We start from the raw sequence: 17,402 nt of genomic DNA, 5'->3' as shown, positions 1-17,402 counted from the left end.
GTCAGAATCTGTTCAGCTTTTTAAATTATAAGAATTGCAGGTGAACAGGTCTTTAAAGGTCACTTCCAACTCCAAGGATTCTATGATTCTATGATCTTAGTACTCCATTTGTGTGATCTACCTCTGCCAACGTGTACCAGAAACGGACTGTGGATGCTAAATCAAGATCACAGCCTTTGGATACAAACTGTGACATGAGATGAAACTTGCTCTTTCAAAATGTATCCCTTAAAATCAATATACAATAGCAATATATTTATCAGTTACCACTTATCTGTATACCAAATGCAACCAAGTATTAAATGTAAATAAAATAAATCTCTTAAAAATTGATTTCCCAGATGAGAGGAAAAACTAGTTAGCAAGCTGAGTGTGAAATTTACATGTAGTTCATGAAAAAGTGATTACTTACGGAATTAATTGATTTCAGAAATGAAACTGAGGATGTAATATCATAGCATAGAAAGGAAATGAATTGGGAGATCTGTTTTACATCTATGAGAAAAGTGTTTGTCTTTCCTTCCATGCACAGCCAGTCCCAGAAGGTGACCACACAGCATCCTTCTCACCTTGGTGATCCGAGGTGATCCTACTCAAAGTTCCTGCTGTCTGCCTTTATCCCTCCTAACACTGGAATTCATGCCCCTTTCTCACCCCCCTCACATCTGAATGTTTGTCCACAAGTAAGCTGTGTCTTGGTGCCAGTAATTTCTTTCTCAGAGGCCTCACGGCTGAGATAACTGGTCAGCTGCAAGCCCTCCTCTCTTTCAGACACATTTCAGTGCCAGTGATCTCTTCATCTTCGTTGTATCTTTTTCTTGTTATTTCTTTATGCCACCTTTCCTGACACTCCCTGCCCATGAGGCTTCATGCCAAACCACGCACAAGCTGCTGCTAAGCATTTGTTTCATGTCTCACCTACATACACTGAAAGGACAAAGAATAGAAACTTCCATATGAGCTATGTGCTTTACTGAGTGCTCTCCAAACAGTCGGTGTTCGCCTCTGAGACATCTCACATGCTGTTAAGCGGTTCAGTGACTGGTTTCCAGGCACAGAGGCATTTTTTTCACATTCTTGGTGCTGTTTAAGGGAAATTCAAACTTTGCTGGAACGAGGTGGTTTGAGACTTTCCATTTACCATGTAAATATGAGACAAGTCAGGGAATTTTAAAAAGATTTCTCATCCATGAAGAAAAGGTTTGCAACCTTAGTCACTGTCCCACTCCAAACATTTGGGTATTGTACAAATGAGAAGGTTTAGCTTTGAATACCTTCCATACTCCTCTATCACAACTTGGAACACCGGAAAGTGACTTGTTTTTCTTTCGAGTGCACGGCTGTTATTCTGAGAAGTATACTTAAATTGCATATGTAGGGATACGAGACCAATCTGCATCTGTCCCGGCTGCAGCGATGTCACCCCACCACCTCAGCGTTGCACCGCGTTGCACGTCGCTACACTGCCGCGCGCCCTGCCCCGTCGCAATGGAGCACATGGCGGCCGGGAGCAGGGCAGCAAAGCGCCCGCTGATTGGCTGCGGGGCAGCGCCCAATCAACGGGCGGAGTGTTCCGGGGTGCCAAGATGGCGGCCAGGTAAACACGGGCTGCTTCCGCAGCTGGCGTTGGGGTAGCGGTGAGGGCTGTGCTGCGAGGCGTCTGTTTTTCTTCCAGTTCTTTTGTCTCTCTGCTCTGGAGCAACGCTGCGCCCCTCCTGGCTCCTTTCTTGAGCGGGCTTTTCTCCCCGTCCTCCCGCTTTCGAGATTCGGCCCTTCCTGCTCGGTGGTGCCGTGGGAGGTTTGCAGGTGCTCGTCTGCTGTCCCGGAGAGACGTTGCTGCTGTGTTCTGCTTAAAGCTGGGAAGCTTCTGTAAACAAACTTGAAGTGAGAAAACTTTAAGGAATAAGAAAAGCGAAAAAGAAAAAAAGAAAGGCGTACTATCTTTAATCTGTGTACGTCAGTCCTCTTCTGAACTCCGCACTGAAGTTGTAAGTACTAACAGCTTTATAAAGAGCTTGTGTAAAGCGCCTCGGGAGAAGTGTTTCTGTTATTACATTCTGGTGTTTCTGACTCTGTTGGCTGACGGTGGTTTTGTCTCAGAACAGGTGTGCTCACATGACTCCCAGTGCCTTGGCCTTGTGTGAAGAGGAAGATGTGGAGTGGTCTGTTACCTCCAGGACTGAATGAAAGTGATGTTGACTTGAGCTCTGAGAATGAAGAGGAGTCATGTATTTCCTGTTTGAAGGAAGAAGATATAAAGGAAGATGCAGAAAGAGTTCAGCTTCCTGAATTGCAGGAGGGTGGACCTGAGAGTAATGCCATCACTAAATCAGTTTTGATATCCGTGACAGATGGAGAAAACACATCTGAAACATGCCCTGCTGGAATTCCTTTAACTATATGGAATGTGGGTATCGTAGCATGGCTTTAAATACTCAGAGCTATTTTTTAAATTTAAGCAACTCAAATTTGGGTATTTTAGGTATACCAATGCAAAATGAAATGCAGTCAAAGTGCTGTCACAATAATATACATTAGATTACGTCAGGTAGAGTGAATTTAAATGGGAGGGAAGACAGGAAAAGCTTGCTTTTTTTTTTTCTTTTTTTTTTTTTCTTTTCGTGCAGCAGTGATTAAAAGCACAGCAAGAAAATGTTTGGGTAGCTACTTAATTGCACAAATACTTGTGCTTGTGGTAGTATGTGAGTTCTGAGCTTCCTCATAATTGGTTTTTGTATGTTTATAGCTAAGCATGTTAGTCACTGTACTGCTGATTTATACCCGTGAAGTAGAGCTATACCTTTCTGCTTTGTACAGGGTTTAGGTGTAGGTATCCATACACATAACTGCTTATAGCCTCTCTTTATTTTTCTTGTTGCATGTAAAAACTTGCCTGATGTGCAAGGAATATGCTATCAGTAATTTTGGATTCTAAACTGCTGTTTGTGCAATTACAAGCTGTTACATAGCCTAGGAGTGCACATAAGCGTATTCAGCATTGTGCTCCTTGAGAAAACTATTTTGAATACTTCTGGGGCTTAGAGAGGGCAGAAAGTCAATGATATGGGTGATAAAGTGATAGAGCTGATGCCAGTTTAACACCATCAGGGTTGGATGCTCTCTGCATAAGTTTGAATGTAATAAATACAGGAAGCTACAGTGGATAAGTGAGATATTGGGACAAAGTTTATCAGCATTCTATGTAACTTTTTTTTGTAAAGAAAATTAGAAAATACCTACCCTTGCTTTTTCTTAATCTTGTAGAAGTTTTTGGAGCTTCAGAAGAAAAACCATGAAATGAAAATGGAAGCAAATCAGGGAAGCAGAGGCCGAAAAAGAAAGCGGCGCAGAAAAGGTGTTTTGCATAATTCCTGACCTTATTTTGTGTAAATGAAATTAGTATTAAGTACATTGGAAGTATATTTTTAGCTTTCACCAATAATTGAATGCCTGAATAGGTGTCATCTGATATCTAGGATTTTCTCTTTCTAGTTGTTACACATCCATTCTAGACCTAGACTGTAAATTGCTACTTAAAATATAAGTTCTTTTTAAAGAGGGGGCAGAATTTATTCAGTCTGTACTGACTTTGAAAGGCTGGGCATGTTTTCAGTACATTATTTCATACATGACTTTGTCTGTTCTGATCAATGCTTTTTGATAAATATTGTAGGAGGTTCTTCAAATGAAAAGCCTCACAGCAGAGTAGTTTAAATCCCCCATGAGCATTCAGTACAGGTCCTCCTGTGACAGTCTTTCAATGGGAACATGCTCTATTAGTGATCTGTTAACTTTCTTGGATGCAATAGGGCATTGCTGTGTAACTCTGGACTTTTTTTTTTCTTTTTTAGAAAAACTTGAAAAGGACAAAAAAGAAGTGACTAAGAGGTATAACCAATATATATGTCAATGTGATTATATCAGGTCTGTTTTTAATATCAAGCAAAACTTGTAAGAAGTGTAGCCAAACACTGGCTTTGAACGTTGTCAGGGTAAATATGTACTGAAGTTGTTTGGTGTCTGTCATGCAGACTGAATTGAATTAGTGATAGCTTATTGCTTGATTTAAAATAATAGAATAGTATTATTTAATGCAACTTAAAATTAATTTATTGTTATTCTTAATGGTGTTTGTCATGTAATTGCATACAAGCTCGCTTTCAAGATAATGGCATTGTGGTTACAGAGGAAAAGGAGTAACTTGCATCAGAAAATGTCAGGTGAAAAGAGTGCATCTGCCAAATAGAAGAGTTTATTTTAGTTCTGAAAAGAACATTGCAAGCTGTGGGAAACAAATTGGTTATATTAATGAGTTTTATTTTTTGGTTTTTAGTAGTCAGCAGTTGGCCAATGAAGACCACTGGAAAGAACTTACACAGTACTTTGGAATCAATGATAGATTTGAATCACCTGTGGATAGCAGAGCTCCACAAAAGGTGATTGTCATTACAAAAGCCATGTCATCTTTTTTTTGATAGTAAAAAAAGGCAGTGTTAACTGAGAGAGCAGTAAAACTGAGTCTAATCAGAAGTAAGCGTATGGCCAAGTCACTCTGAGGAAGAATAATTTTGTGCATATTTTTAAATGAAATTTCCTTTTTGGTGTCATGTAAGTATTACTTGAATTGAAAGATTTCCAAGTGGTATCCGTGCCTCTTTCCTTTCTTGGTTTTGTATTCTATTGTGTTGAGGAACAAAAGATTTGATGTGTGCTGTTTGATTACAGTGACGTTTCATTGTGTTTTAACTCTAGTGTTCCAGGTCAGTCCATTAGTTGAAACCAGTAGCTCTTTGAATCAGGGGACTGAAACTACCATGAAGTTTTACTGAATTTACAACACATTTAGTTGATAACTGTTGCTGTATAACAAGCCATATTTGATGTTACTGATAGAACATGATAGATGTGTCAGGAGCTTTAAATATGATGAGCTTGTTCTGTAGTTTTACTGTAATGGTAACTACAGTTAACAAGGTTACTACAGTACTACAGTAACCTTGTTACTTTTAAGACATCAAATATTCAGTTGGCATCCTTTATCACAAACTTTCTGTTTTTCATTTGTTTAAAGTAAACTTCTGCATTGACAGTGATGATATTAATGAGTTCTGTCTGAGTTCTGACTTTTGGTGGGCATTTACTTGTCATTAAACTGCTCAGTATAGATCTGGACTGAGGCCCAAAGTGTTACAGCTGTTCTCCATTTAAGTTGTGATTTAATTTCTAGAGGAACACGTCTCATTAATTTCAGAGAAGGCATTTAAGAGTTGGCTTTTCATTTGTGCACTCTGTTAACTTTCATCTGAATAATTAAGTGTTCTGTTTCTCAATAATTGTTTGCTTTTCTATTTGTTAAAGCATTTATTATGAAACCAACAGAATTGTTTACTTTAGCATCGCTAACGCTTAAAACCAGTGAGTCTGTAAAATGTCTCTTGTGATTGATGAATGAGTTTTTTGTGAAGTTCCAAAGTCAGTGCCAACTGCTATGCTATCCTTCTGGATCCTTTCAGAAACTTCCAACTAAAATTCCAACTATGATTTCCATTAAATGTTTTATTGTTCTGTTAATTGTAAATGTCATGAAGTGAGTTATGTTGATCGTAAAGGTTGAGTTTTGAACTGTTTTCATTGTTTTCCACGGGATAACTAGAATTCTGAATTTATTGGTGTAGTGGAGTGGCATCATGCCAGAACTCAATTTTTGGATAAAGATAAGATCTTAGAACTGTAACGATACAGTGGTAATTGCCATTCTTTGTGTTACCTGACACATACACTTCACATTTTGTTTAGAAAGCTCCAGGGATGGAAGAGATAAGCCAGATCTTCAGATGATTTTTATTGTGACAGGCATAAACTAGTCCGTGTAATTTTTTTAACCTACAGTATTATCCTGCACATAAGGTGGAACTAATGCAATGATTTGTGCTCAGGCAGTCTTTCAGTGAATTCTTAATTATACTGTCCATTACAATACATAGACAAAGTGATTTGTGTTACAAAGAAATTACAGGTTCATGCAGTGTCTTCATTTTAAGACTTCTGTTGAAATTATTTTTTAAAAGGAGATGCTTCCTTTAGATGTATTGCTTTTCTGTTTATTTGCTCTAAAGGTATTTGCTTTTTTCTTTCTAGTCTGGCCTGGAACTTAGCATAGAGAAGTCTGTGGCTGAAGGTGACATTGATAAAGCTGAGGAGCTGAGTGACAGATTAGCAACTCGTGAGGTAAGTGGTCTATTAAAAGCTTTTAGGGGAAAAAAAAAAAGTTTTGGACATCTATGTGTTCTTTTTATTTAAAAAAAGTTCTAAATAAAGTAGCATTGAAGATTGCTTGGGACATCCTTTCTGTTTCCTAATTAGATTTGTCAATGATTGAAGGATTTAGCTGCTGATCCAATAATGTTTGGACAAGTGTAGCCATGTGTAAGAATTGAAAATACAGCCATGAATGTTCCCAAGTAACCTTACCTTGAAACCCTGATACTGGCTCCACAGGTCAGTCATTAGTAACTGAAGTGATTCTTTTTTATATTTTTGCCTGGTGTTTAGGATGGCTTTTTTTTTTTGCTTCAATAATCTGGTCTTTCAGACTTGTATTAAGTGCTGAGGATCTGGTAGGGGATCTCTCACATACCTTTATCTCATATGAAACAGCAATTCATTGTGAGTAATGGCTCAGTTGCCACCACCTACCACATATGCACCAACAACAGTACTTCACTGAAACCCACGTAGGCTGTTGTGCCTATTGGAGTGTGGGCATGGGGAGAAAGTGCAAAAGAAGAAAGATTAAGGTAAAAATAGAATAATTTTGAAGTGAAGAAGCAAAACCTAAATACAATTCTGTTTTAGGTGATTCTAGGAGCTAGCCTTTCAAAAACTCATCTAATTTATATAATTTCAGGAAGGGCTTTGCTTTTTTTATCTGTCTTGTGTGCTCACCTATCTTCAAATGTAATGGGAATTTTCTGTTCACTGCATCTACTAGTAAAATTCAAAGGTGTTTTAAATGCCTTCTATATCTTCAATAAAAAAGAATCCAGAACATTCTGTTGCTTCTCATTCTCTTACAAATATTTAGCGTTTCCTAAGTACAGCAAAGCTTTAACGCAGGTCTTTGTTTGTTTTAATGGCATATAATGTGGGATTGCAAAGACTGAAAAATCTAGATGATTTTTGGGACAGGAAATACAGTTCTTTCATGAATATGGTGAGGTGAAGCTAACTTCTTCAGTGCGTGTTCTTACGCATTCAGTAGAAACTCCTACACGTAGTCACTCGGGCACTTTCTAGTTACTAAACAGCCTTTTTCCACTTAGGACCACAGAACCTCCCTGCACAAGGATAACAGCTTCTGACAGTGACAGAAATGTAGCCTGATATTCCCAGTCAACTTCTCACTGTGATACTGTTATATCACCTTTTATGTTCGGAATTCAAAACACTCTAAAGCTTCTCCTTCACAAATTCCATCTACTCTAAAGTGGTTAGAGTATCATAATCAATAAAACATACTAAGGTTCTACTGCAAGTTGTTTGACTATAAAAACAAATTAGTGTAAGAAGTTTTAAGGTTTTGTAATATTTATGATAAACTATTATCTGATTTTGGTAACCATGGGATTGTGCAACATCTAGCATATCGCAGGTGTTACAGCAATATAATATCTGTGGAACATTAGCTCCAAATTGTTGACTTTCAAATATTAGCGTGTTGTAATTCTGAGAACAAAATGCTTGAAGTATTATTAGTATTCACAGCCTTGAGTTGATTTTGGTTAAGTGAGTTTATCTGAATAAATAGCATGCTGAAAGAAGGAAGACTCAAATGACTGTCTTGATCTCACGAGGAGTTCTGTGAAGGCAGAACTGCAGTGAATTCACTTGGGTTCTGCAGTGGTTCAAAGATTTGCTGTATAACCTACTGCAAAATTGTTTTTCTTTGTAATATGAACAGCTTACATTTATTTATTTTTTTCTCTCTATCATTTAAAGTATTTCTTATTCCGAGAATGCCCTTCTAGCAGTGACTAATTCTGATTCAGTGAAGGGCTATAGCAAAGGATTTAGTTATGGGAGAGGCTGGCTGAAAACAACGTTGCATTGTGCGAAGTACAGTAAATACTGCTTTCATGTTGTGTAGTAGTGATTCAGTCACAACTTTCCTCCTGTCTTTGCAGTATGAAGCTCGTTTTTACGTAATAATTGTGAGGGCTGACTTAATTTTTAGAGTATGGGGTTGTTTTTTGTCTTAGCTTCCAAATTCAACGCAACATCGTGAGCAAGTCAGGCATGTATTGAAGTGCAACACTTCTGAAGTCTAGAGAAATAAGTGGATGAATTATTCTGTTATCTCAACCTCATCTTTTTATGTATAGCTTTTATTTTTCTTGAGCAATGTCGCAGGGCTGTGCATGTGAAAAGCAGCTGCCTTCCATTTGGGGTGCAGGGGGTGCAGCCCCCTTGTAGCCATGTGAAAAATGTTCAATGGGTAGGTGTTCTTTTTGAAATCAGGTGTATGGGTTTTTAATCGGCACCATTTTCTTTTGCAAGAAGCAGTGACTGGAACCTGCTGATAAAGCTTTTGCTTTGAGGCACAGATCCCAGAGTTCTTAAAGCCGTTTTCTGCCTTAATAAGTGAAACTAATTTTTGATGTATAACATTTATAAGCCTGTGAAACTGATAGGGCAGCTTCAGTATTTAGAAAAATGAAGCCAAAAATAAACAGATGACTGAGAATGGGCAGTAGAAATATGTCCTAAAAAGCAAAGGAATGCTGAAGTGATGCTGTCAATATGCTATCGTTGTGACACAGTGAGGTTTTTTAAAATCACATTTCCTTAAAATCAGTGATTTGGCCAATATGCATAATCTAGCAGCTGTGAGAGAATCACTGAAATGCATATCCTTAACACCTAAATGATAATGCTTCAAGGTTTTGGATGTTTTGGTTTCCATATGGTACTTGTTGCAGGCTCTTTAAGGAAAATGTTGCTGTACTGCTCTAAACGAGGCTTTGGGCTGTATGTTAGCTTTGGGCTGTATGTTAGCTGTTGCTTTCTGTTTGGCAAACACGTGCGGATTTTGAAATAAACTGAGATAATCAAATAGAGTTCTCAAGGTTTTTTAACTGTGGTGGTTACAACTTGGATACCTTGTGGAAGAAGCTCTACAATTGCTGGTGATTGTACAGGTGGATTTGCATGTAGCTTTTGGGACTGTGGCTAAAAATGTATAAAAATATATTTCAAATAAGAATGGATTGTAGGTTATCATCATCATAGGTGTAATCTCCTGGCTCACCTCACTAGTAAGTGTTACCCCTTGTCTCCTGTTGTCCCTGCAGCATGTCTTATGGGGGTTTCTGCTCATCCAGGGAGTTACGGTTATCCCAAAATAATTATTATGTGAAATAATTTATGTGAAATTCTTCCTGAAACAATATGGCCATGTCTGGATTGTGCTGTCAGAATGACGTGGTCCATCAGTAACTGTGCTTCTTCAGCTATACTGTTTTTAGAACCCAGTCTAGCTTGGGCATCTCTATGCTGCAGTGCAGTCATGGCATGAAAGATCAGCACTGCTTTTGCTTGATGGACTTTTGTTGAATGTTTGCATAGTGCAGTGTCTCATATTGCTTAATTGTTGTACTTCACTGTGGATTTTCAACGTAGTGCAAGAGTAGAAGTTCTTCAATACTAAGAGTAACCTGATACAGGCTTTACAAGAACAACTACTAAATCAGAATGTGGTGGTACCATGTAAGCAGTCAAGGTTCACTATTGTAATCCAGTTGCTGTCTTTGTTGTATGGTGTATCTTCAGTTTTCAGCACTGGCAGCTCCTCATGTTTTAAAGTTCTGCATTCAAAATGTGGAATGGCGTACCTGAAGCTATGGTTTGAACACTGCATTTGATTGTTTAATTTGGTAGATGTCAAGATAAATGCTAGTATTAGTGTGGGAGTCCTGAATCTTTTAGGATGAATTTCTTAGTGAGAATGAAGTTTGAGGATGTTTAACTGAATTACAATGGTGATTTTCTTGGGGATGCTCTGAGGTGACTGAGAGGAAATGGAAGCAATACTTGGGTCTGTATATAGCAGAGGACTGACGCTTAGAATTGTGTCACCTTTTCTAGCAGTTTCAAAGAAACCTTTTTAGTGTAATACCTTGAAGTGTACTTCAGCTGTTACTGTTTGTGGGGCTCTGTCTGGAATGTTGAGTAGTTAGAGCGCTGTGTCTGTGTGTTGTTGGAGGTGAGTATCCATTTGAGTAGGGATAGTGTGTGGAATTGTCTGGGAACTTCACTTTGCTAAGAACTGATTTCAGTTTGGAGCGATACTTTAAAAGGTTCAATGAAATAATTCCAAAACATTTTCCCCTCCCTACACCTTCAAATTGTCAGCCTGAAAATATTTTCTGGGCTTCTTTTTTCCTTTCACAGCAAGAATTTTTCGTAGTACTTTTTCTTCCTGAAATCTGTTTGAATCCAGACTTTTTGGCTCTAACATTCTGAGAACTGATCTGTCTAAACCTCAAACTTTGCATTTGCCTTGTTGTTTTCCTGCTACTGCCTGGTAAGTAGGTGCCACGTTGTCTAAGAGCACGTTAGCCTGGGGACTGAAACTTGAACACAGTAAAACCATGTTAGATTTACCTGTCAGAATGGAAGTTCAGAAATACTTTGTGATTTAGTACACCAAATTACTGAAATAGTTGTCAATCTCTGAGTAGCGCAGACTTTTTGACAGCGCTGTTTCTGTGTGCTTCGTGGCTTCTGGCATTTTGGTGAGATTTTCTTGTTTTGAAGCTGCAATTTACACGAAAATGATGGTATTGTGATCAAGCTTAAATGGAAGATCTGCATCGTAATGGACCAAATTAATTATCTGCTCACTGGGATATCCTTTTCATTTCACAGAATTATTGGTTTTGTCCTCGTCATCACATTTTGTGTTGCATCGTTTTTGACCATTTTACTGTGTTCAAGTTAGTGTTCATTGTAAGTAACTTCTAGCTATATCATGGGGAAGGATATGAGCAAGGTTGTATGTTTTCACAAATTGAGAACCTTTCTCTTAGTGTTTTTTTTTTTTTTTGTCTTGTGAAGCTGGGTAGGTCATACATCACAATTTCAGATAGGCTGTAGTGTCTTGAATTGCTTGCTCTTCCGTAGATATAATAGAGCTTCATTTCTAAATTCTGTGCAAAACTCATAATTTTACTGTAGTGCTTTTAGCTACCTGAGGAGATTGATGCAGTCTAATACAGAATGTAACTTAGGCACCAATTAACTTGGAAGTCTTGCCTGCTCAAGGACTCTGGGGGTGGGGGAAAAGAAGAATTTATTTTTTTAATCTGTGAAGGTTCTTTCTAACACTTAGCAGAGATGCTTCCAAATATCACTCTTCATTGAGGTTGTTTTCTTTTAACCTTTGGAACATGGCAGGGTTATCACCTAGAATTACATTCTTCTGCTCCCTTAATTATGTATATCTTTTCCTTAACAAACCTTAAAAAAAGATTTCAGATGTTACAAGTCTAATTAAAGAGACAGACAAAGCACAGTTTATACTGTAGATTTTTTCTGCAGTTCAATTAATCAGCATGTTTTCTCTTTTAATTAAAACCATTTTAGTAAATTAAAGCCCACAGCAAAACACATATATAATTTGTTTGTAATTAGCTCTTAATTGGTGGTAGTTGAAGCTTAGCACCCTTGGTTTCTTTCTTCATGATTGCCATTTTATTAGCAGCCAGTCATTAATTAATCTTTTTTTCTAATTAGCTTATAAAACTGTTGATGGCACATTATTGTAAATGTGATTTTAAGTTCAAAGCTTGTTAATAAGCTTTCTTACTTAGAAGAACAGAGATAAAGAAATTGCTGAAAACAGTACTACAGTTCTTTTTTTAAAACTGCCTTTCTTATGAGGGGGCTGTGTAAAGCATCTAACAGCTTACAGTTAATTTTTTAATGCTGTATTTCCTCATGAATGGAAGAAGTTACTGGCATTTCAGTGTTTAAATCGAGAGAAGAGCTTAATGTTACGACAGTTTTCTGTCCTTGCTCCATTACTGTGCCATCCAAATATAATTTGATGTTGTAATACACAGCATAAAAATACAACAAAGGTATTACAAAGTATTTTACAGTGGAAGCTGAGCACATCATTGAAAGGGGACAATTTTCACTGCAAAATCCACTCGGTATTCTTGTTTGCTTTATATATTTTATATACGTCAGCAATGGATAACATTCCATAACATAAAAGGAGAAAATCATTGCTAAAGGCAAGCCTGAAATAACTAGATTCATATTTGATGAGAAACTGTAACACTGTATTAAAAGGCTGTTTGGCTTCACTCCTATGATCATAGGATATTTCAGGACCTGTTTGAATATAGATGTTTTGTTAGAGCCTCTGCGGGTTCAGCGCTTTGTGTATCATACCTAAATATTTCTGGAGCAATTCTTGAAGCTGTTGTCTCGTGCCTGTGCCATTCAGCATTTACATCGTGCAGTCTTATTTAATGAAACGTGCTTCCTGTATGGAACCCAAGTGTTAAATGTCCTGTTTTTTTTTGCAGGGAAGTTTTCTGGAAGTTGCAGCAGATGCTGGTGCAACTTAATACAAATGTTTACTCTTCTGCCTGAACTATTTCAACTTCATCCATTTCTTTGCTTGTTTTAAAAGTGTTTTATGATGCTGTGCAAGAAACACTAGAAAGGGATAGCTGACAAGGAAAAAATTAAAAATTGGATAAAAAGTAAATGAATAATGTCATATTACTAAAAAGATGAGAGGCTAATTTGTGCCGACTTTTTGCTAATTTTGTTCAAGCCTCAAAATGAGGAGCTGTCACCCGTTCTGTGTAGCACTGATGACAGTGCCAATGATCCATGAAATAAGCTGCCGCTGGCTTTGTTCTGATAAGAATGAACAAATCTGCACAATGTACGGCTCCCAGAATCTCATTTTCATACTTGCATGCAGGCTAAAAGAAATAAGCTGTTTGCAGGCTTGATTAATCAGACATTTGAGGGTTTTTTGTCTCTTTGATCTCTTTCGTCTCCTAGGTAACTTGCTTGACATTAATGTTGAGCTTGAGTAAAGACAATCAGGAATTGTAGACCAAACTGATATAAAAATTAAAGACCTTAACACTTTAAGTACTCCAGTAATGGTTCTGCTTTACTTCAGAAAACATCTGTTTTCATTTAATTAAAGAACAAAAGAGAATGGCATAAATATTTTTTCATAGAGACCTGTTATTCCATAAAAAGTGAAAGTTTGGTAATTGCTATTTTTGAAGGTGTTTGTTTCGGAAGAAGTGAAGCTTCAGCAATTTGTTGCAAGGTAACACTTTGAGATGAGTAGAAACATCTATTGTTTTTCACGATAAGGAATTTTTCACTTATGCTACGTTCAGCATCTACAGGAAGATACTTGCCATCATTATTGGTAAACTTCCAAATGGAAAGGTGTCTGACCTGCTAGAAGCCAAGTTGTTATGTTTAGTGAGTCTTAAATAATAGATATTTTGTTGTGGGGTGACCCGCCATATCGACTTTACTATCCGATGCGGTTTCCAGACTTTAAACCTGTAAAATTGAAAGGAATTAAAAAAAATAAAAAATAAATAAAAAAAAATGTCGCAGTGCGTTTGCTGGAGGTTATGCAGACGCTTTTACAAATCTTCCAAGTGGCTGTAAAGATGAATGCCTCAAGGGTCTAGCCAGGGCCCTGCTTTTCCAACCAGCTAAAGCCCTTATCTTAAATCCAAGCAAAGTACCATTAATCTTTTTGAAAGACCTTTTATGGCTTTTAATATATCCCAAATTAGAACATTTTACACCCTTGGTTCCTGAAATATGGTGATAAAAAGCCTTTAGAGCTTAATTTTCCTTACTGCGTGCTCTGACCAATTTGCAGTTCTTTGTGATAATGTTTAGACACCTTAATTAAAATGCAGCAAAATATTGGATGTTCTATATGGAAAATGCTGATACTTTGACTACACAAGAAATTGTTGTATATATTTTTATTCATGCTTTCTTACTTCTTTTAACAATGTATTTTATTGAGTTATCTGATGACCTGAAATTTTTTTTATGTAAAACCCATTGACCAAGCTTTCATGGATTTCATTTGGGAGGGGCGGTGTGGATGTATGTGTGGGTGTGGGTAGGAGCAAAAGGCATTTAATCTGACTGCAGTGTTTGTGTGTATTTATATGCGGCACATTTGTTTTCATGTCTTGCAAATTTGTCTCTATGTAGCCTAGAAATGATAACACTGCAAAACATTTCTGCTTTTACTTCCACATACGCTATGGAGGATCTTATTATCCCATTTTTCTGTATTTTGCAAAGATGGGAGAACTCGTTCTGTCTTCCAAGAAACACAGATCAGTGGTTTTTTTCCTCTTGCACTTGTATAGACCTCAGTAGTGAATGTCTGCATGTGTGTAAGTGTTCACTAGATTCCTAGAATGTGTTTGTAGGGAGAAACCGTTATTCATCACCTATTACCAGCTGGTCTTTTTTTAGCATGTTAGGATGGAAGATGCGATTCAGACTAATGATGGTGGTGTGATTCTGGTGGATTTAAAGCTTCAGGTTAGCTCTAAATATAGAGCAGTTTTTGATCCTTTCTTATTCATTTTAGTATTTCGTGAATTTTCATAAACGTATTTATAATACAAGTATATGAATAACTTAAATAAAGTGACAGTGTGGTAAGAATGTTATCCTTTGGTAGCCTTCCACATGAGATTCGGCTGTTGAGACACTGACAATGTATTATGATTTATATGAAATATTATTCATGCTCATTACAGAAATTATGCACCTAACAGGAGAGTTTGGAAATGTCACGTCTTGTGTATCGAGATGATTGCACAGGTGTGTATTTATGACCCTGTAATAATCCTGTGCAAAAGCTAGGTTCAAAAATTATTTAGTGTTTGTAATTTTGCACAGTTTCATTTGGGGGGAAAAGAATCATATGCTTACCTATTAGTAGGTATATATATTGGCAGTGCTTAGAGTTTGTTATGGTGTACAAGCTGATGTTTAGTTTAGCCTGATACGTATGCAGATTCTCATCTGCAGAAAGATTATTTTTTTTAATTCATGAATAGTGAAAGAATCTTAAGTTAAATAACTTGTAGTGATGAGTGAGAAGGATTTTCTTTTTCTTTTGGAAATCTGGGTATCAGCCTGCCTTCAGGGAAGATGTTAAACAGGAGAAAGGTAGAAGATACATCCTCTCATCTTATTTGGATAAAGTGTTTTTCAGAGTAAACAATTGCCTGTATAGATGCAGCAGGTTGTTCATGGTAGTACACTTCAATAATGGAACCCTAACCAAAGTGTTGGGAGTATTCTTTTGGGTGGATCTCCTATTCCTCTTTTTTTTTTTTTTTAATGTGGTCCTGTGACTATTTGGGCAAATGCAGAATGTCATGTCATCTTATTGGTAGGTTTTTGGATAGAAAAAAGCCTATTTGTCTGCATCACAGCTTGTAGCAGTTCAGGCTAAACTGCTTGTTTTTATTGGGGAAAAGTGACAGCTTCTGACACCAAATTCTTTCATAGTTCAGTTACAAATAATGTCAAGTCATGACAGCACAGTCACAAAATACAACAACAGTGAACGAATTCTGAATGCTTATAAGCACAGTAACGGTCATAGTTCATGGTACCTTTTTCAACCTTTTCTCCTTTTCTCTGTTCTTTTTCTGCCCTCTTGATATGCACCAATGTGAACTTGAACTTATTCACTTATTGAGAATTGTGAAGGTAAAGTAGTATTCACCCACAGCCAGTAAGACCTTACTTGAAAGGCATGCATATGGTAGCACCACTGAATGCCAGGTGCATTCTAAGGACACTGCTTCATTTACGTTCCGAACAGACTGATTAAAACATGACTACAGGTACTACTGGAGAAGCAGTTGTAGTAGCAGTTCATCCAAACAAAGAGTTTCATGCAGGAAGTTCTTGCTATCAGTGGGACCTGTCAGCGTTTCAGTATACTTGAGGTTATAGGGTGGCTGTAATAATTGAAAGAGAGAGGGAGGGAGTGTATGTCTATTTGTATTTATTTAAAAAAACAAAAAACAAAACAAAACAAAACAAAAAAAAAAAAAAAAAAAAAAAAAAAAACCACCAGAAACCGTAAAAAAGGGTATAGTGGTATAGTGGGAGAGGCACAACTATTGCCCTTTGCTTTTATCCTTCAAAGTGAAGGAGTTGAGTGGAAGTGTTGCTTGCTACGGGATCCCACTACTTTGTGTGTTTCTCAAGAGACGTTCTTTCCCATCCAATCTTACAGTATAGCATCAGCTTAATATTGGAAAGATATTTTAATATTTATTGACTTTTGGGAAACAATACCACACCACGTAATTTGTGAGGCTTACGTTTCACATGAGCCATTTGCTTCTATTCAGTTTTTCTTTGTTCCCTTTTATGTCTTAGCTTGGTGTGAAAATTGCCAAAGCTGCTGCTTGCCGCAACTTTGTAAAAGCCAAACAAGAAGCAGAGGCTGTCCAAGAAGCTCGAAAGAAAAAGAAGCTTGCTTGGGGGTAAGTCATTTGAGAATGGAATTAAACGTTTGTCATTTCAATGGCACTCAGTATATGCAACAGAATATCAGTTCAGTATTTTCCTTTTAGTTTCCTTGGCTGAAATAAGCTTGTGTTGATCTTATTTGTTTAGTTCAATTTAGTTTAACCTTCTGTTTTTGTCTATGAGACTAAGGACACGTTACCAGGATTAATATGTTTGTCATACAGTAAAAATTGCCTTCATCTTCATTGCAGTAGTAAAAATAAGTTTTGATTTTTATTGTTACTGCTAAGAAATAATAGAGTTAAATATCTAAAGTATGTATGTTCGTGAGTCCTCATGTGATATTGTACTCTTTTTCAGGTTTGAAGCTAAGAAAAGATGGGAAACAAAAAGCAACATGGGATACATGTAGTCCGTCCTGTTTTCCTGGGGAGTCAAATGCCCACTGTTACTTGAAGTTTTGTGGGTGACTAAAAACACACATAAACACACATAAAATCATTCAAAGAAAGCTTGAAATGTGAAGAAAATCAGCTAAAACAAACGAAAAAAAGCAACACAGCAAATCCTTGTTGCCTCTAATCCTGTGAGATTACACTAGGTTGGTTTGTTGTTCTTCCAGTGTAGCAAAAATGCTTTCTAAAAATCAGTACTGTGTTAAAGACAGTGTGTTTCTCCAAAATGTAAATATTAGTGTAACGCATTGCAGAATGCATTTGAAGTCTGGTAGAGGGTTGACTAAAGATGGAATAAAATACTTGTTCCAGATGTGTTCTCTGTGCTATATTGTTATATGTCCTTTTGTGGGTACAAGG

The 17,402-nt window shown here is 37.1% G+C and overlaps 1 protein-coding gene across 1 annotated transcript; it reads left to right on the top strand.

Annotated features, from left to right (window-relative positions):
• Positions 1 to 2,152: 2,152 nt before the first annotated feature.
• FAM204A (family with sequence similarity 204 member A) lies at positions 2,153 to 16,999 on the top strand (the record flags this gene model as incomplete). The annotated part of the gene is made up of 7 exons (XM_079535268.1): positions 2,153 to 2,407; positions 3,265 to 3,355; positions 3,852 to 3,888; positions 4,337 to 4,436; positions 6,139 to 6,228; positions 16,495 to 16,601; positions 16,948 to 16,999. 7 exons carry the CDS (start codon positions 2,153 to 2,155, stop codon positions 16,997 to 16,999), a joined length of 732 nt encoding a protein of 243 aa, XP_079391394.1.
• Positions 17,000 to 17,402: the final 403 nt, after the last annotated feature.

This window comes from Tetrao urogallus (genome assembly GCF_951394365.1).
Source record: "Tetrao urogallus genome assembly, chromosome: 5".
NCBI classification, from domain to species: domain Eukaryota; kingdom Metazoa; phylum Chordata; class Aves; order Galliformes; family Phasianidae; genus Tetrao; species Tetrao urogallus.
Note: the sequence above shows the minus strand (reverse complement) of the source record. Positions and strands in the feature narration are given on the sequence as shown.